Source organism: Scyliorhinus torazame, chromosome 1, assembly GCF_047496885.1.
Source record: "Scyliorhinus torazame isolate Kashiwa2021f chromosome 1, sScyTor2.1, whole genome shotgun sequence".
Classification (NCBI taxonomy): domain Eukaryota; kingdom Metazoa; phylum Chordata; class Chondrichthyes; order Carcharhiniformes; family Scyliorhinidae; genus Scyliorhinus; species Scyliorhinus torazame.
This window is the reverse complement of record NC_092707.1, coordinates 87,159,404-87,175,609: the sequence shown is the minus strand read 5'-3', so window position 1 is coordinate 87,175,609 and position 16,206 is coordinate 87,159,404. Positions and strand designations below refer to the sequence as shown.

The following is a 16,206-nucleotide window of genomic DNA, read 5'->3' as shown; positions in this document are numbered from 1 at the left end:
ACAGGGAGAACGTGCAGACTCCACACAGATAGTGACCCAAGCCGGAAATCAAACCTGGGACCCTGGAGCTGTGAAGCAACAGTGCTAACCACTGTGCTACTGTGCCGTGCCGCCCACAGATCATTCCGTACATGAAAAGAACATAAATAATAGGGCAAACATAAAATACACAATTTAAATACATAGACACAGGTATAGTCCTACTCGGTAGAGAAAATGTGTGAAAATGAATGAAATGAAAATGAAAATGAAAATCGCTTATTGTCACAAGTAGGCTTCAAATGAAGTTACTGTGAAAAGCCCCTAGTCGTCACATTCTGGCGCCTGTTCAGGGAGGCTGTTACGGGAATCGAACCGTGCTGCTGGCCTGCCTTGGTCTACTTTCAAAGCCAGCGATTTAGCCCTGTGCTAAACAGCCCCAAGAGATCAGATCAGTCCATAAGAGGGTCGTTTAGGAGCCTGGTAACAGCGGGGAAGTTTGTGGAGAGTTCTGAATTCTCCCTCTGTGAATCCTTACAGGTGCCGAAATGTGGCGACTAGGGGCTTTTCACATTAACTTCATTGCAGTGGTAATGTATGCCTACTTGGGACAATAAAGATTATTATTATTATAGACCTCCCAGAGAGAGGTATTACAAAACTCCCATTGGTTCCCCAACCAGAGGGGGGGGACTCCTGTCGGAAGATCTAAATTTTGCCCAAAGTTACTTTTTGAGGTAGGGTCTTAGAACCGGGGATAGGACTATGTCCTTGCCTGAATGGCACCTGAAATATTGACTTGGACAATATATAAGCATCTCTGCAGGTCACTTCAAGCAGACATTAGGTTCCTTGAATATTCTAATGAAGGGGCCCTATGCTTACTTCACAACCATGATCTGAAATTTGGCTGGATTTGCCATTAAATAACTGCATTCTTTTAAAGGTTCACAGCAGATCCTTAAATCATGATAATATGTTCAACTTCACCACCTCCTTCATTTTGTTGGGTATCGAGCTCTGGGATCAACTTGTGAAGAAGGCATTCGGCATACTTGGTTTCATTGGTCAGAACATTGAATAAAGGAGTTGTGACGTCTTGTTGAAGTACAAGACATTAGTAAGGCCACACTTGGAATGCTGTGTACAGTTCTGGTTACCCTATTATAGAAAGGATATTATTAAACTAGAAAGAGTGCAGAAAAGATTTACTAGGATGCTACCAGGCCTTGATGGTTTGAGTTATAAGGAGAGGCTGGATAGATTGAGACTTCTTTCCCTGGGGCGTAGGAGACTTAGCGGTGACCTTATAGAGGTTTATAAAAATAATGAGGGACATAGATAAGGTAGACAGTCAACATATTTTCCCAAAGGTAGGGGGTCTAAAACTAGAGGGCATAAGTTTAAGGTGAGAGGGGAGAGATACAAAATGGTCCAGAGGGGTAAAAGGTTTTTCACACAGAGGGTGGTGAGTGTCTGGAACGAGCTGCCAGAGGCAGTAGTAGAGGCAGGTACAATTTTGTGTTTTAAAAAGCATTTAGACAGCTATATGGATAAGATGGGTAGAGGGATATGGGCCAAAGTGGTAAAAACTGGGCGGCATGGACAAGCTGGGCTGAAGGGCCTGTTTCCATGCTGTAAATCTCTATGACTCTATGACTGTGAAAGCAGCAAGAGGTGGTAGGGATACCCAGGGGGCGATGAGGGGGATAAAGGCATGAACATTTGAAAGAAGGAAAATTCAGGATCTGCTATCCCATGACTTAGAATATAAAATAGGAATGGAGGTCATGTATTTCCTACCACTGTATGGTCAACCGTTGTCTGTTACCCTGACAACACTGGGCCATACAATGTGGGTTTAACTCCTGAAGATAGAATGCAAACACTTCAGCAAAACGATCAACACAGCCTTTCAGCACCAGTGGACCTCCGTTTTACTTACGGCATCATTTCCACATAACTGTATGGCACTACTCAGCACAAAGATGATAATCAACTGCTGTCGGACGGAGCGATCTCGGAACAGGTCCCACAGTTTCTTCGCCTTTTGACCTTCCAGCGCCTTTTTCTCCGCTAGAATTTCATCTATTTCGGCAGTGAGATTGATGTCGCCACATAATCTCTTCAACGCTGCAGAAATGGAAAGGCCCATATTTGCTAATCAGAGGGGCAATCAAGACATTCCAACTTCTTCCATCAGGCAGGAAATACAAAAGTCTGAGAACATGCACTAACAGATTCAAAAACAGCTTCTTCCCCGCTCTTACCAGACTCCTCAATGACCCTCTTATGGACTGATCTGATCTCTTCACACATCTTCTCTACCGAGTAGCTACACCCGATGCCTGTGTATTTACATTGTGTATTTTATGTTTGTCCTATTATTTATTCTCTCATGTACGGGATGAGTTGTCTGAGCTGATCGCAGAACAATACTTTTCACTGTACCTCGGTACACGTGACAATAACAAATCTAATCCTTACTAATCTCTTCCCCTCCAATTACACAAATTATTTATCCTCTTCAAATATTCTCATCATGTGGAGATGTCGGCGTTGGACTGGGGTGAGCACAGTAAGAAATCTTGCAACCCCAGGTTAAAGTCCAACAGGTTTGTTCGCAATCACTAGCTTTCGGAGCTATTGAGTGACTCACAGGATGAAGAAGCTTCGCTCCGAAAGCTAGTGGACCTGTTGAAATTTAACCTGGTGTTGTAAGACTTCTTACAATATTCTCATCAGATAAACTTTATTTATTTTTAAATTTAGTGTACCCAACTCATTTTATTCCAATTAAGGGGCAATTTAGCGTGGCCAATCCCCCCCCCCCCCCCCCCCCCCCCGCCGATTAGCCATCCCCTATTCTAGGCCAGTCTCCTGTCCGGGTCCCGCGCACCCACCCGTCCCCCAGCTCCCTTGGCTCTTCCCTTGCCAGCTCCCTCTCGCTCCCAGCAGCAGTTTTTAGCCAAGTTTAACTTGATATTGTTTTCCTTCATTCAACGAAGTAGCTAAAAATGCAGCTGCACTCACAGAAGTCACAACCCAGTTTAATCCAATACATTGCAACAACAGTCCAGTTGCTTTCTGGGAACATAAATGGAAAATACTGGATAATCTCAGCAGGTCTGACAACTGTGGAGAGAGAAGGGAGCTAGCTTTTCGAGTCTGGATGACTCTTTGTCAGAGCTGGAGAAACCTGGATATTGGGTCAGATTTATCCTGTTGTGTGTGTGTGTGGGGGGGGGAGGGCGGGGTGGGGGAGAGCGCATGGAGCACTGGGGCTGGATAGTGGTCCAGCAATAGGTGGAGATTGACAAAGATGTCATGGACAGAAAGAAAGGGGGGAGTGGATCCGTGGAGATTTGCTAGGCCGTTGGCCAAAGAGTTCTCCTTTTTCTCCCATGTCCATAAGGTATACTCCCGAATAGATTTCTTTGTTTTGAGCAGGGCACTGATTTTGAAGGTGGCAGGAACGGAGTATTCGGCCATAGCCGTTTCAGACCATGTCCCGCACTGGGTGGATCTGGAACTAGGAGAGGAGAGGGAACAGCGCCCACTCTGGCGACTGGATGTGGGACTATTGGCGGATGAGGGGGTCTGTGGAAGGGTGCGGGGATGTATTGAGAGGTACCAATGATGATGGTGAGATCCAGGTGGGGGTAGTATGGGAAGCGCTGAAGGCGGTGGTTAGGGGAGAGTTGATCTCCATTAGGGCTCACAAGGAGAAAAAAAGAGGGCAAAGAAAGGGAGAGATTAGTGGGGGAGATTTTGAGGGTGGATATAAGATATGCGGAGGCCCCGGACGAAGGACAATATAGAGAGAGGCGAAGACTTCAGACGGAGTTTGACCTGCTGACCACAGGAAAGGCAGAGGCACAGTGGAGGAAGGCACAGGGGATGAGATACGAATATGGGGCGAGCCGGCTGCTGGCCCACCAGCTTCGCAAGAGGAAAGCGGCGAGGGAAATTGGGAGAGTCAAGGATGAAACGGGAACTACGGAGCAGAGAGCAGGGAAGGTAAATGAGGTGTTTAAGACCTTTTATGAGAGGCTATATAGGTCCCAACCCCCGGAGGGAAAAGAGGGAATGCAACAGTTTCTGGACCAACTAAGGTTCCCGAGGGTGGAGGAGCAGGAGATGGCAGGCCTGGGGGCGCCAATTGGGGTGGATGAGGTGACTAAAGGGCTGGGGAACATGCAGACAGGGAAGGCCCCGGGACCAGACGGGTTCCCGGTGGAATTTTACAGGAAACATGTGGACTTGTTGGCCCCGTTGCTGGCGAGAACCTTTAACGAGGCCAGAGAAGGGGGGACTCTACCCCGTAAATGTCGGAGGCGACGATATCACTAATCCTGAAGCGGGATAAAGATCCACTGCAACGCGGGTCATATAGGCCTATCTCACTCCTGAATGTAGACGCCAAGCTGCTGGCAAAAGTGCTGGCGACGAGGATCGAGGATTGTGTCCCGGGGGTGGTGCATGAAGACCAGACATGGTTTGTAAAGGGGAGACAACTGAATGTCAACGTGCAACGGCTGTTGGGGGTGATAATGATGCCCCCAGCGGAGGGGGAGGCAGAGATAGTGGTAGCGATGGATACAGAGAAGGCATTCGATAGGGTAGAGTGGGAGTATCTATGGGAGGTGTTGAGGAGGTTTGGGTTCGGGGAGGGGTTTGTCAGTTGGGTCAAACTCCTATATGGGGCCCCAGTGGCAAGTGTAGTCACAAATCGGCAAAGATCGGAGTATTTTCGGTTACATAGGGGAACAAGGCAGGGGTGCCCCCTGTCCCCATTACTGTTCGCATTGGCAATTGAACCACTTGCCATAGCGTTGAGAGACTCTAAGAAATGGAGGGGGGTGGTTAGAGGGGGAGAGGAACATAGAGTGTCACTCTACGCAGATGACCTACTGCTATATGTGGCAGATCCTGTAGAGGGGATGACAGAGGTTATGCAGATATTGAGGGAGTTTGGAGATTTTCCGGGATATAGGCTAAATATGGGGAAGAGTGAGCTTTTCATAGTACACCCCGGGGATCAGGGAAGAGGGATAGACGCCCTGCCGTTAAGGAGAGTGGAAAGGAGCTTCCGATACTTGGGGATTCAGGTAGCCAAGAGCTGGGGAACGCTACACAAACTCAATCTGACACGGCTGGTGGAGAAGATGGAGGAGGAATTCAAGAGGTGGGATATGCTGCCGCTCTCACTGGCGGGCAGAGTGCAGGCGGTAAAAATGATGGTCCTCCCAAGGTTTCTTTTTGTGTTTCAATGTCTCCCCATTTTGATCTTCAAGGCCTTTTTCAAGAAAATAGACAGGAGTGTTATGAGTTTTGTGTGGGCAGGGAAGACCCCGAGGGTGAGGAGGGGGTTCCTGCAGCGCAGCAGGGACAGAGGGGGACTGGCGTTGCCGAATCTGGACGACTACTACTGGGCCGCCAATGTGGCGATGGTTTGTAAGTGGATGAGGGAGGGAGAGGGGGCGGCGTGGAAGAGGCTGGAGATGGCGTCCTGTAAAGGAACGAGCCTAAAGGCACTGGTGACGGCACCGCTGCCGCTCTCCCCGAAAAAGGTATACCACAAACCCAGTGGTGGTGGCAACCTTAAGGATCTGTGGCAATGGAGGCGACACAGGGGGGTGACGGGTGCCTCGGTGTGGTCCCCGATCAGGAAAAACCATAGGTTTGTCCCAGGAAGGATGGACGGAGGGTTCCAGAGCTGGCATCGGGCAGGAATTAGGAGATTGAGAGACTTGTTTATTGATGGGGAGTTTGCAAGCCCGGGAGTGCTGGAGGAAAAGTAGGAGTCGCCTCCGGGGAATATCTTCAGATATATGTAAATGAGGGCGTTTACGAGGCAACAGGTGAGGGAATTTCCGCTGCTCCCGACACAGGGGATCCAGGATAGAGTGATTTCGGGGGTATGGGTCGGGGAGGGCAAAGTGTCCGAAATATATCAGGAGATGAGAGACGAGGGGGAGGCGCTGGTAGAGGAGCTGAAAGGAAAATGGGAAGAAGAGCTGTGGGAGGAGATTGAGGAGGGGCTGTGGGCTGATGCCCCAAGTAGGGTAAATTCCTCTTCCTCATGTGCCAGGCTTAGCCTGATACAATTCAAGGTTCTACACAGAGCACATATGACGGGAGCAAGACTGAGCAGGTTCTTCGGAGTGGAGGACAGGTGCGGGAGGTGCTTGGGAAGCCCGGCGAACCACACGCACATGTTCTGGTCGTGTCTGGCACTGGATGAGTATTGGAGGGGAGTGGCAAAGGTGATTTCAAAGGTGGTGAAGGTCCGGGTCAAGCCAGGCTGGAAGTTAGTTATATTTGGGGTAGCGGAAGAGCCGGGAGTGCAGGAGGTGAAAGAGGCCAATATTCTGGCCTTTGCGTCACTGGTAGCCCGGCGAAGGATCTTACTTATGTGGAAGGCAGCGAAACCCCCCCCGGCGTGGAGGCCTGGATAAACGATATGGCAGGGTTCATAAAACTGGAACGAATGAAGTTTGCGTTGAAAGGATAGGCTCAGGGGTTCTCCGGGCGGTGGCAACCGTTCCTTGACTATCTCACGGAACGTTAAGGGAAAATAGATCGGCAGCAGCCCAGGGGGGGCACTATTATTTGTTACTTTGTTAGTTCACTATTCTATTTAAATAATGTTACTTATTAGCTATTGTGTTATTTTTTATGTTGATTTGTAAAGTGGAAAAATTGTGTTTGAAAACTTTAATAAAATAGATTTAAAAATAAAAATACTTGGATAAAAACACTTCAGTTTTCTTAATGTCCCAACAACTGATTTGTCCCGATTTTTAAAATCTGCATTAGCAAGTATCCTACGGTGTTTCTTGCAAAGATTTGCAAGTTATTCTATGCTAATAGAGATAACAGAGGAGAGCACATTTCCAATGAAGGAATTTGGAAAGACATCTACGAAAGGTGTATTCAGAGACAATGAAGCAAGTAATCCTTTTCTCCCAATTGCTGGAAAACAAATAACACTTTCCTTATCCATTGGAGGTAGATTATGAAATAATCTTCCCTTCACAAACTAGTTTTTATTAAATAAATAAATAAATCTGTGCAATTATGGCGAGGAAAAGTTTGCTTATGGAGGAACAGAACAAACTAGGGTAACGTTCTGTTCCTGATATCACCAAAACCCACAGTCAATGGATAAAAATATTTATTCTCTCCTCTCTGAAGCACTTACCCTTCATGCACAAGTCCTTGTTCTTCCTGTCAATCAGCAGGTACCTGGGGCTCTCTGGGCACCACGGCAGAATGATGAGTTGGATTAGAGCTGGCACCGCACACGATGCCAACAGTAGAGGCCACAATTCTTCACTACCCAAAATCTCCCTGCAATTAGTATTAGGAAATGGCTTAATTTCCTTATCAATATACCTTCCACTCACAACATTCGACCAACATATTCGCACTCAGGATCAGTGGGCGGCACAGGAGCACAGTGGTTAGCACTGGTGCTTCACAGCTCCAGGGTCTCAGGTTCAATTGCCGGCTTGGGTCACTTTCTGTGTGGAGTTTGCACGTACTCCCCATGTCTGCGTGGGTTTCCTCCGGGTGCTCCGGTTTCCTCCCACAGTCCAAAGATGTGTAGGTTAGGTGGATTGGCCATGCTAAATTGTCCTTAGTGTCCAAAAGGGTTAGCTGGGTTACTGGGATAGGGTGGAGGTGTGGTCTTAAGTGAGGGTGTTCTTTCCAAGGGCCAGTGCAGACTCGATGGGCTGAATAGCCTCGTTCTGCACGGTAAATTCTATGTAATGTCTAAACGGAGATCTGTGGTGGGACAATATTGATGTACTGTTCCTGCCAATGGAGCTCACATTCTGAAGAATTATTTAAAACTTATACTGATGTAGAATATATACACATTATATAAAAATATACATGAACTGATCCTTTCCCAGTTATCAACTGATTTTTATTGATAGATATATTGGCAGTAAAGTCATCAAATTTGTTAATCTGTATATTGGAAATCATTTTCCACACCAGCAAACTCCTGAGAGCAGCCAGGATAAGCAATCTTCTCCAGTTTGCCCTGCCTTAAATGTTGTGACGCTCCTTCATTCATTACCAGGCAGTGCCAGACACTGCAGAGAGGAAGATTCATAGAAGTCACCAGCCAATTAATGAGCCCCTGGCTTCAAGGAAAAGGATACCAAATGAGTAAAGGCTTTGAGGACCATCTGGGGATCATAATATCCAGGATGTGGGCCTTGCTGGCATAGCCAGTATTTATTGCCCACTCCTATTTTCCCTCGAACCACGACCTCGAACTGCTGCATTCCATGTGGTGTAGTTGCACCATTGGTGCCAATCCCTCGCAGCTGTAACCCTCTGGTGGTCTGTCCTGCCAGAGGGAGAGGAAATACCCAGGGAAGGTGATGCAGTGTCTGGGACATTGGCTGAAAGTTCTGATTCAGTGAGGATGGCAGTCTGTTCCTTGAATAATGTGTAGGTCACCTCTCCCAATTCTGTCATAAACACCCAGATGTTAATGAAAAGGAAGTCAAGGAATCAACTGGACTGGGTGTACTTTGTTGTGCCTGGTGCCTAGGTTGATGCTGGGTGTTCCATTTGGTTTTATTCTCATTAGACTTTATTGTAGTGGTCGTATATCACTGACAGGCCTGCTAGGCTATTTCAGGGGGCAGTTTAAACCACTATTATCCTGTCCCTCAGGTAGCACATCAGTACTGCACCAAGTTAGAGTTATGATCACCACCCAGATACACCAGGAGTAGATATAGTGGAAATACGAAACATACACATGCACAGTAAAACAGTTCAGTGTACCAAAGTTAATTTGTTTTGGGGGCTTGAAAGAATATTTGAAAGTTGATTTGCAATAGGTTCCTTCTACACCTTCTTACCGAGCCACTGTTTCCATAAATAGGGGGCAGGATTCTCCGTCCCATTGCACCAGTTGTCTGGTGTGGTGTTGTGGTGTGGTGTGGTGTGGTGTGGCGTGCCCCCCCCCACCTCTCCCCCTACCCCCTACCCCCTCCCTCCCTCTGATGGCGGGATTCTCCATCCCGCCAGCTGGCCAATGGGATTTCCCATTGTGGACAGCCCCACGCCATTGGGAAATCCCCGGGCGTGGGTTCGCTGCCGGTGCAACGGAGAATCCCGACAGGGGAGAATCCAGCCGCGGATCTTTGAAATACCATCAAGAGCATGGCTGAGAGAATGAAGCCGCCAATAGAAATCTAACAGAGCTCGTCAGTGCAGGAAATGAATGTAAGTGCGGCCTCGGCAGAGCGTTCCCCGCAGAGGCCCCTAAAAAAAACAAAGTCCCATTTAATAGCGGGGCCATTCTTGGCGCGAAACACCCCATTATTTGCGCCCAAAACGAAACTCTTTTGTTTTCATTAAATCGCGCCCAACATGCCGTTTTGAATGGGTGTGTCTCAGTTACAGATCTGCTTCCTCCACAGCAGGTCTGAACCACTTTGGCATCAAAAATAACATTCAGAATTTCTTTATGCAGCATTTTATCAGAAGCACCGAACCCTGCACCACACATAGGGATTGTAAAACTATAATAAAACGTTGACCTTACCTGATTCCGATGGTCTGTCCCAGCACTAATCCAGCTGCAGTGAATGGAGCAAACGACATGGCCACCATTCCTCGGATGTCCTTCGGTGCACTCTCACCAAGATACATGGGATTAACATTCAATCCCACACCTCAGGCAAAAAAAAAATGTTATGTGAGGCACATCTATGGATCCAACCATTCTTGTCCACTATTGTTTACAGTTTACTCTTACTGAATATTCGCAACACTGTTGAAATATTCAATCTGTAAATTTGGTTTGAGGTACTTTATGATGCTCTGATATTTGGCTTAGATATTAACTGTGTCGTCAGAAACATTGGATTTGGCCAGAAATCTGATGTGGCGACTCTGATGCCCAATTAACCCATGAGCTGGCATTGAGGTGAAGGTAGCCAACAAACTTGTGCTGCCTGCGAGATTAAATGATATGGCTTGTGCCATGTGCAAGACCAGCTGAGCAGCTGCATGCCTCAGCAAGCGACCCAAACTTTTTTGAGGTTGCCACTACCAGTTCTGATGCCAGGTTATCAATTTAAATTGTTGCTCTCTCTATAGGTGCTGCCAGACCTGCTGAGTATTTCCAGCTTTTTCTATTTCAATTTAATTTAAAGCCTGCCTTATTTAAAGACAGACTGCACCCCTGAAAAGTGAATTTTGTTCTTGATGCATCAGCTACAGGAACTGGTTAAAGAGGAGTTTATGGGCAGAAAGAAGAGTATAAATTATGCACCAGGCCAGTAAGTGTGGCCCTCCAATGCCGCACTAGAAGCTTTGATGCAAGAGGGTGATAGGAGGAGAGAGATCCAATGATGTGCAGGTTAGGTGGACTGGCCATGCTAAATTGCCGCTTAATGTAGAAAAATGTTAACTGCGGTTATCAGGATAGGGTGGGGGAGTGGGCCTTGGTGGGGTACTCTTCAGAGGGTCGGTGCACACTCGATGGGCTGAATGGCCTTCTTCTGCATTGTAGCGAATCTATGAAAAGGTCCTTGTCCCTTAGATGGCCAGGAGGTCCATCAGACAGACATTACAAAGGCAAATTACCCTTGTGATTAATGCCAAAGGTCAAGTCCCAATAGTTCAATGGCCCCACGTGATTTGTCAGGCATAGACAATGCATCACCTACCACATATTTCACGCAATTACCCACTCAAACCCATGCTTCACTCATCAACCAACGGTATTAATTAAGCCAACACTGCTTGCCTCTCCACACCCTCACACACTTAACGCTGCTACAAGCCTCATGTTCCAATCTCACAGCTTGTATATTACACAAACAACTTGCATTTATATAGTACCTTACATGTAAATAATAATCTTTATTATTGGCACAAGTAGGCTTACATTAACACTGCAATGAAGTTACTTTGAAAAGCCTCTAGTCGCTACACTCCTATGCTTGTTCGGGTACACGGAGGGAGAATTCAGGATGTCCAATTCACCCAACACCACGGGCGAAATTCTCCGACCCCCCGCCAGGTCGGAGAATCGCCAGGCGCTGGCGAGATTCCCGTCCCCGCCGGTTGCCGAATTCTCCGGCACCGGATATTCGGCGGAGGCGGGAATCGCGCTGCGCCGGTTGGCGGGCCCCACCCCCCGCGATTCTCCAGCCCGGATGGGTCGAAGACCCGCTGCTAGGATGCCTGTCCCGCCAGCGTGGATTAAACCACCTACCTTACTGGTGGGACAAGGCGGCGTGGGCGGGCTCCGTGGTCCTGGGGGGGGGGCGCAGGGCGATCTGGCCCCGGGGGGGTGCTGCCATGGTGGCCTGGCCCGCGATCGGGGCCCACAGATCCGCGGGCGGGCCTGTGCCGTGGGGGCACTCTTTTCCTTCCGCCTTCGCCACGGTCTCCACCATGGCGGAGGCGGAAGAGACTCCCTCCACTGCGCATGCGCGGGGTGCCATGAGCGGCCGCTAACGCTCCCGCGCATGCGCCGCCCGGCAATGTCATTTCCGCGCCAGCTGGCGGGGCACTTCCGCCAGCTGGCGGGGCACTTCCACCAACTGGTGGGGCAGAAATCAGTCCGGCGCGGGCCTAGCCCCTCAACGTTAGGGCTCGGCCCCCCAAGATGCGGAGGATTCCACGCCTTTGGGGCGGCGCGATGCCCGACTGATTTGCGCCGGTCGGCGGACATCGCGCCGATACCGGAGAATTTGTCTTTCGGGACTTGTGGGAGGAAACCAGAGCACCCGGAGGAAACCCACCCAAACACGGGGAGAACGTACAGACTCCATACAGGCAGACCCAAGCCGGGAATTGAACCTGGGACCCTGGCACTGTGAAGCAACAGTGCTAACTACTGTGGTACCAAGCAACAGTGCTAACTACTGTGGTACCGTGCCACATAGATTAAACATTCCAAGCCACTTTGCCAGAGCATTATCAAACCAAATTTGGCAATGAACCACTGTAATGTGTTACTTGACCAATAGTTAGGGAGTGGGCGCATGACAGGAGTTGCATAATGCAAGGTTGAGACGGGATGGGAAGACAAGGAAAAAGAGGAGGCAGGTGGGGTGGGATAAAGTGGGGGTAAAAACTTGTGGGGGATGCCCCCAAAGGACTAAGAGGACCTGCCCTCCCGCTCACAAAATTGGAAAACCCTCGTCCCCTCACATACCTGCTTAACAGCAGTCCGCCCTGACAAAACTGCCAGGCTTGTTTCCACCTTCCTATGCAGACTGAAAAATTGTAGCGGAGGCTAAATGTGACTCTGATGTGGCAGTTAGTGGTGTACATTAGGTGATAAATAAGCAGGCATATAATAGACAGCCAATAATATTCTTCCATTATGTGCTCCTGCCCAAGGCCTATTGTCCCTAATTTGTCAGAAAAAATGTTACCTGAATTTATTCCAGAAAATAATCTCCCGATTAGGATCATCTCAAAGGACTTCACTGTTCTGCTCAGCCCCATTAGCAAAGCACCAATGAGTACAAAACCATTGCTTAACAACAGTGAATTTCTCCTGGGAGAAAACAAAGTAAATGAAAGTTTGTTAGTAAAATGTGCTTGAAACGCCTCTATGAGGCCATGAGGTAATCGCCACAGCAGAAAATTTTCACCAGATTTTTCTCAGTATTATCTAAAGAGCTGAACACTTCATCAGTGTTAAATTCCTCTAAATAGTAAATGTGCCCGTATCTTCAGTGCGGGTACTTATATTCAAGACTTAGGGCAAGATTTTCTTTTTTTTAATTAATATAAATTAAGAGTACCCAATTATTTTTTTCCAATTAAGGGGCAATTTAGCGTGGCTAATCCACCTACCTTGCACATCTTTGGGTTGTAGGGTGAAACCCACCCAGACATGGGGAGAATGTGCAAACTCCACCCGGACAGTAACCCAGGGCCGGGATCCGAACCTGGGTCCTCAGCGCCTCAGTTCCGGTGCTAACCATTGCGCCACATGCTGCCCTAGGACAAGAGTTTCTGGCTATTCTCGCTGCGGGGACCCTGGTGGCGGAGGGTGCGAACAACGGGAAGCTGAGCAATGTCATGGTCAGACCCATTGGTCAAGAGCCACTGCAGCCCGACTAGACGTCTCTCCAGAAGGAAAACTCACAACCGTGCTCCACTTGTGGTCACAGGAATAGTGGGGGCCAGGAATGCCAGAAAGCAAGGGCTTTATACTTGGCACAGCCTGACAAGCATGATTGCATGCAACTAAATTGCATTATGGCCCCAAAAGTAGCCTCCCCCCAAATCAGGATCATCATCCAGGTAAACGGCAATCAAATAGAGATGGAAATAGACACAAGGGTCACTGTCTCAGTCATCGAACAACAAATGTAGTCCATATGGGGATCTAACACCTGGGCCTCAGGGACACTAAGGCACAGTTGGCAATATTTACCGGAGAGCCGTTTTCCATTGGAACAACAACAACTCCAAAAGCCCATCTAAGTATTTGGGGGCCTGTCTAGTTCCATATGCCCTGCTGTCAAAAGTGGACGACGAGCTCAGCCGACTGGAAAACTTTTATTTTAAAGTTAGAGTACCCAATTAATTTTTTCTAATTAAGGGGCAATTTAGCGTGGCCAATCCACCCTGCACATCTTTGGGTTGTGGGGGAGAAACCCACGCAAACACAGGGAGAATGTGCAAACTCCACAGACAGTGACCCAGAGCCAGGATCGAACCTGGAACCTCGGTGCCGTGAAGCAGCTGCGCTAGCCACTGTGCCACCATGCTGCCTAGACAACTGGAAAACTTGGGGATTATTCGCCCAGTTCAGTTCGCAGAGTGGGCAGCACCCGTGGTTCTGGAGCGGAAGCCAGACAAGGCTGTCCACCTAAGCGGTGATTATAAAATTATGGTGAACAGGCCTCCCGGTTAGATGGGGACCCAATGCCATGCGTGGAGGACCTTTATGCGAAGCTGGCTGGGGGTCATTCTTTCTCAAAGTTAGACATAAACCATGCTTCCTCCAGTTGGAGTTGGATCCGGCATCCATGAAATATGTGACCATCAATACCCAAAGGGGACTGTGTGAATACACCAGGCTCCCATTTTGAGTGTCATCTGCCTATGCGATCTTCCAATGGGCTATGGAGAGCATCCTTCAAGGGCTCCTAAGGGTGGTGGTCTACCTGGATAACGTATTGATTACTGGAACCACCGAGAAGGAACATATAGATAATTTGTATGAAGGCCCCCGCTGTTTCTCGGACGAAGGTGTCCGCCTGAAAAGGGGAAAGTGTGGGGTGGCATAGAATTTGCAGTGCAGCTGGAGGCCATTCGGCCCATCGTGTCTGCACCAGCCCTTGGAAAGAGCACCCCTTTTAAGCCCACGCCTCCACCCTATCCCCGTAACCCCATAACTAAGTGACCTTACCCAACCTTTTTGGACACCAAGGGCAATTTAACACGGCCAATCCACCTAACCTGCACATCTTTGGACTGTGGGAGGAAACCAGAGCACCCGGAGGAAACCCACGCAGACACGGGGAGAACGTACAGACTCCGCATAGGCAGTGACACAGCAGGGAATCGAACCTGGGACCCTGGAGCTGTGAAGCAACTGTGCTAACCACTATGCTACCGTGCTGTTCTTGCTGGTGCAGGGGTTAGCACTGCTGCCTCGCGGCACCGAGGACCCGGGTTCGATCCCGGCCCCGGGTCACTGTCCGTGTGGAGTTTGCACATTCTTCCTGTGTCTGCGTGGGCTTCACCCCCACAAGCCAAAGATGTGCAGGGTAGGTGTACTGGCTATGCTAAATTGCTCCTTAACTGGAATTCTTTTTTAAAAAGAAAGGGTTTTTTTTTTTTATAAAAGAAAAGGGGCAAGTGCGTCTTTCAGGTGAAAGAGATCACATACCTGCAGTACCGGGTGGACAAGGGCAGTTTACACCCGGTGGAGGAGAAGGTTCGAGCAGGCCACCATGCCAGAGAATATGAAGGAGCTACACTCATTCCTGGGGCTCATAAATTATTATAGAAAGTTAATTCCGAATCTGGTGACCATACCAGCACCGTTATATACACTCTTAAAGAAACATCAGAAGTGGGCATCGAGGGAATCACAAGAGGAGGTATTTGCAAAAGTAAAATGACAACTGTTGTCCTCCAAGCTGCAAACACATTACGACCTTCTAGACTCCTCATAATCACTTGCAATGCCTCCCCATACGGCATCGGGCGGTGTTGTCCCATCAGATGGATGATGGGATGGAGAGGTTAACAGCCTATGCATCGAGAAACTTGATTGATGCAGAGCGCAGGTACGCACAGATTGAAAAGGAGGGACTGGCCATCATCGTCGCAGTCAAAAAGTTCCATCATTACATGTATGGGCAACACTTCACAATCACAAACCGGACCACAAACCTTTACTAGGCCTGGCAGAGCCACCCTGGCAGTGTCACCCAGGTGTCAGCCTGACACTGCCAGGCTGGCAGGGGCACTGACAGGGTGCCGGGCTGACTGCCAAAGTGCCAGGCTGGCATTTTACCCATGCTGGGGATCAGGCCTGGGGGTGCCCAGCCTGTGTGAGGTGGGGTGCGGGGGCTTGAGGACCTGCCAACAAGCGAGTTAGGGCTTTAGGGGTTTCAGGGTTCGGTTGGAGTGGTCTATAGATTGGACTCCATTTAAAAATGGCTTCCTGATCTCTTCCTGCACGGAGGAGCTCCACTCGCTGTAGCTCCTCCGCGCAGGAAATTCTGCTGAGTACGGCCTCGGTGGGGTGTCCCCCGACTGGGCACAAAGGAAAAGAGTGCTGTTAGATAACGGGGTCATTCGCCGGGAATGACACCACTAATCCCACCCATAACGGACTCTATTTCATTTTAGCTAGATCGCTCCCATGATCTCCAGTAAAAGTACCATGACCACCGGTAGCAGGGCAGAGGATTCAAGCAGGGGAAAATGTGTCCATCCAGAATTTTGGGGTGGCTCCCGGTGGATACCGGGGACCATAGTAAAGAAGATTGGAAGAGTCTCTTACACGGTCAAAACCAGGGAGCGGACAGCGCACAAACATGTGGAACATCTCAAAGGCAGGGAACCTGCAGCAAAGCCAACCACTCCAGAGGAATCAGTCTCTCATCTCTCTTGCCCATCGTCCAAGCAATAGTCCCCAAGGGCCAGAACATTAATATGGAGGGTCCCGAGTCAGACATAGAGATAGAATCATCC

The 16,206-nt window shown here is 48.9% G+C and overlaps 1 protein-coding gene and 1 long non-coding RNA gene across 11 annotated transcripts in view; one reads left to right on the top strand and one right to left on the bottom strand.

The window, feature by feature from the left end:
- The window catches only part of LOC140409345 (uncharacterized), a 165,862-nt gene that overhangs the window by 116,055 nt on the left and 33,601 nt on the right, over positions 1 to 16,206 (top strand). The gene's annotated exons all lie outside the window — the stretch shown is intronic.
- LOC140409295 (solute carrier family 2, facilitated glucose transporter member 11-like) overlaps positions 1 to 16,206 on the bottom strand; it is a 164,231-nt gene that overhangs the window by 117,307 nt on the left and 30,718 nt on the right. For all 8 annotated transcript variants that reach the window (XR_011940317.1, XR_011940315.1, XM_072497679.1 and 5 more), the window contains 4 exons: positions 12,414 to 12,538; positions 9,563 to 9,692; positions 7,187 to 7,335; positions 1,925 to 2,112 (listed from right to left, as the gene is read on the bottom strand). Coding sequence is in view for 6 of the 8 variants with exons in the window: in XM_072497679.1 (XP_072353780.1) it covers positions 1,925 to 2,112; positions 7,187 to 7,335; positions 9,563 to 9,692; positions 12,414 to 12,538 (592 nt within the window). In the remaining 2 variants the exon portion in view is untranslated. The remainder of the gene's footprint in view (positions 1 to 1,924; positions 2,113 to 7,186; positions 7,336 to 9,562; positions 9,693 to 12,413; positions 12,539 to 16,206) is intronic.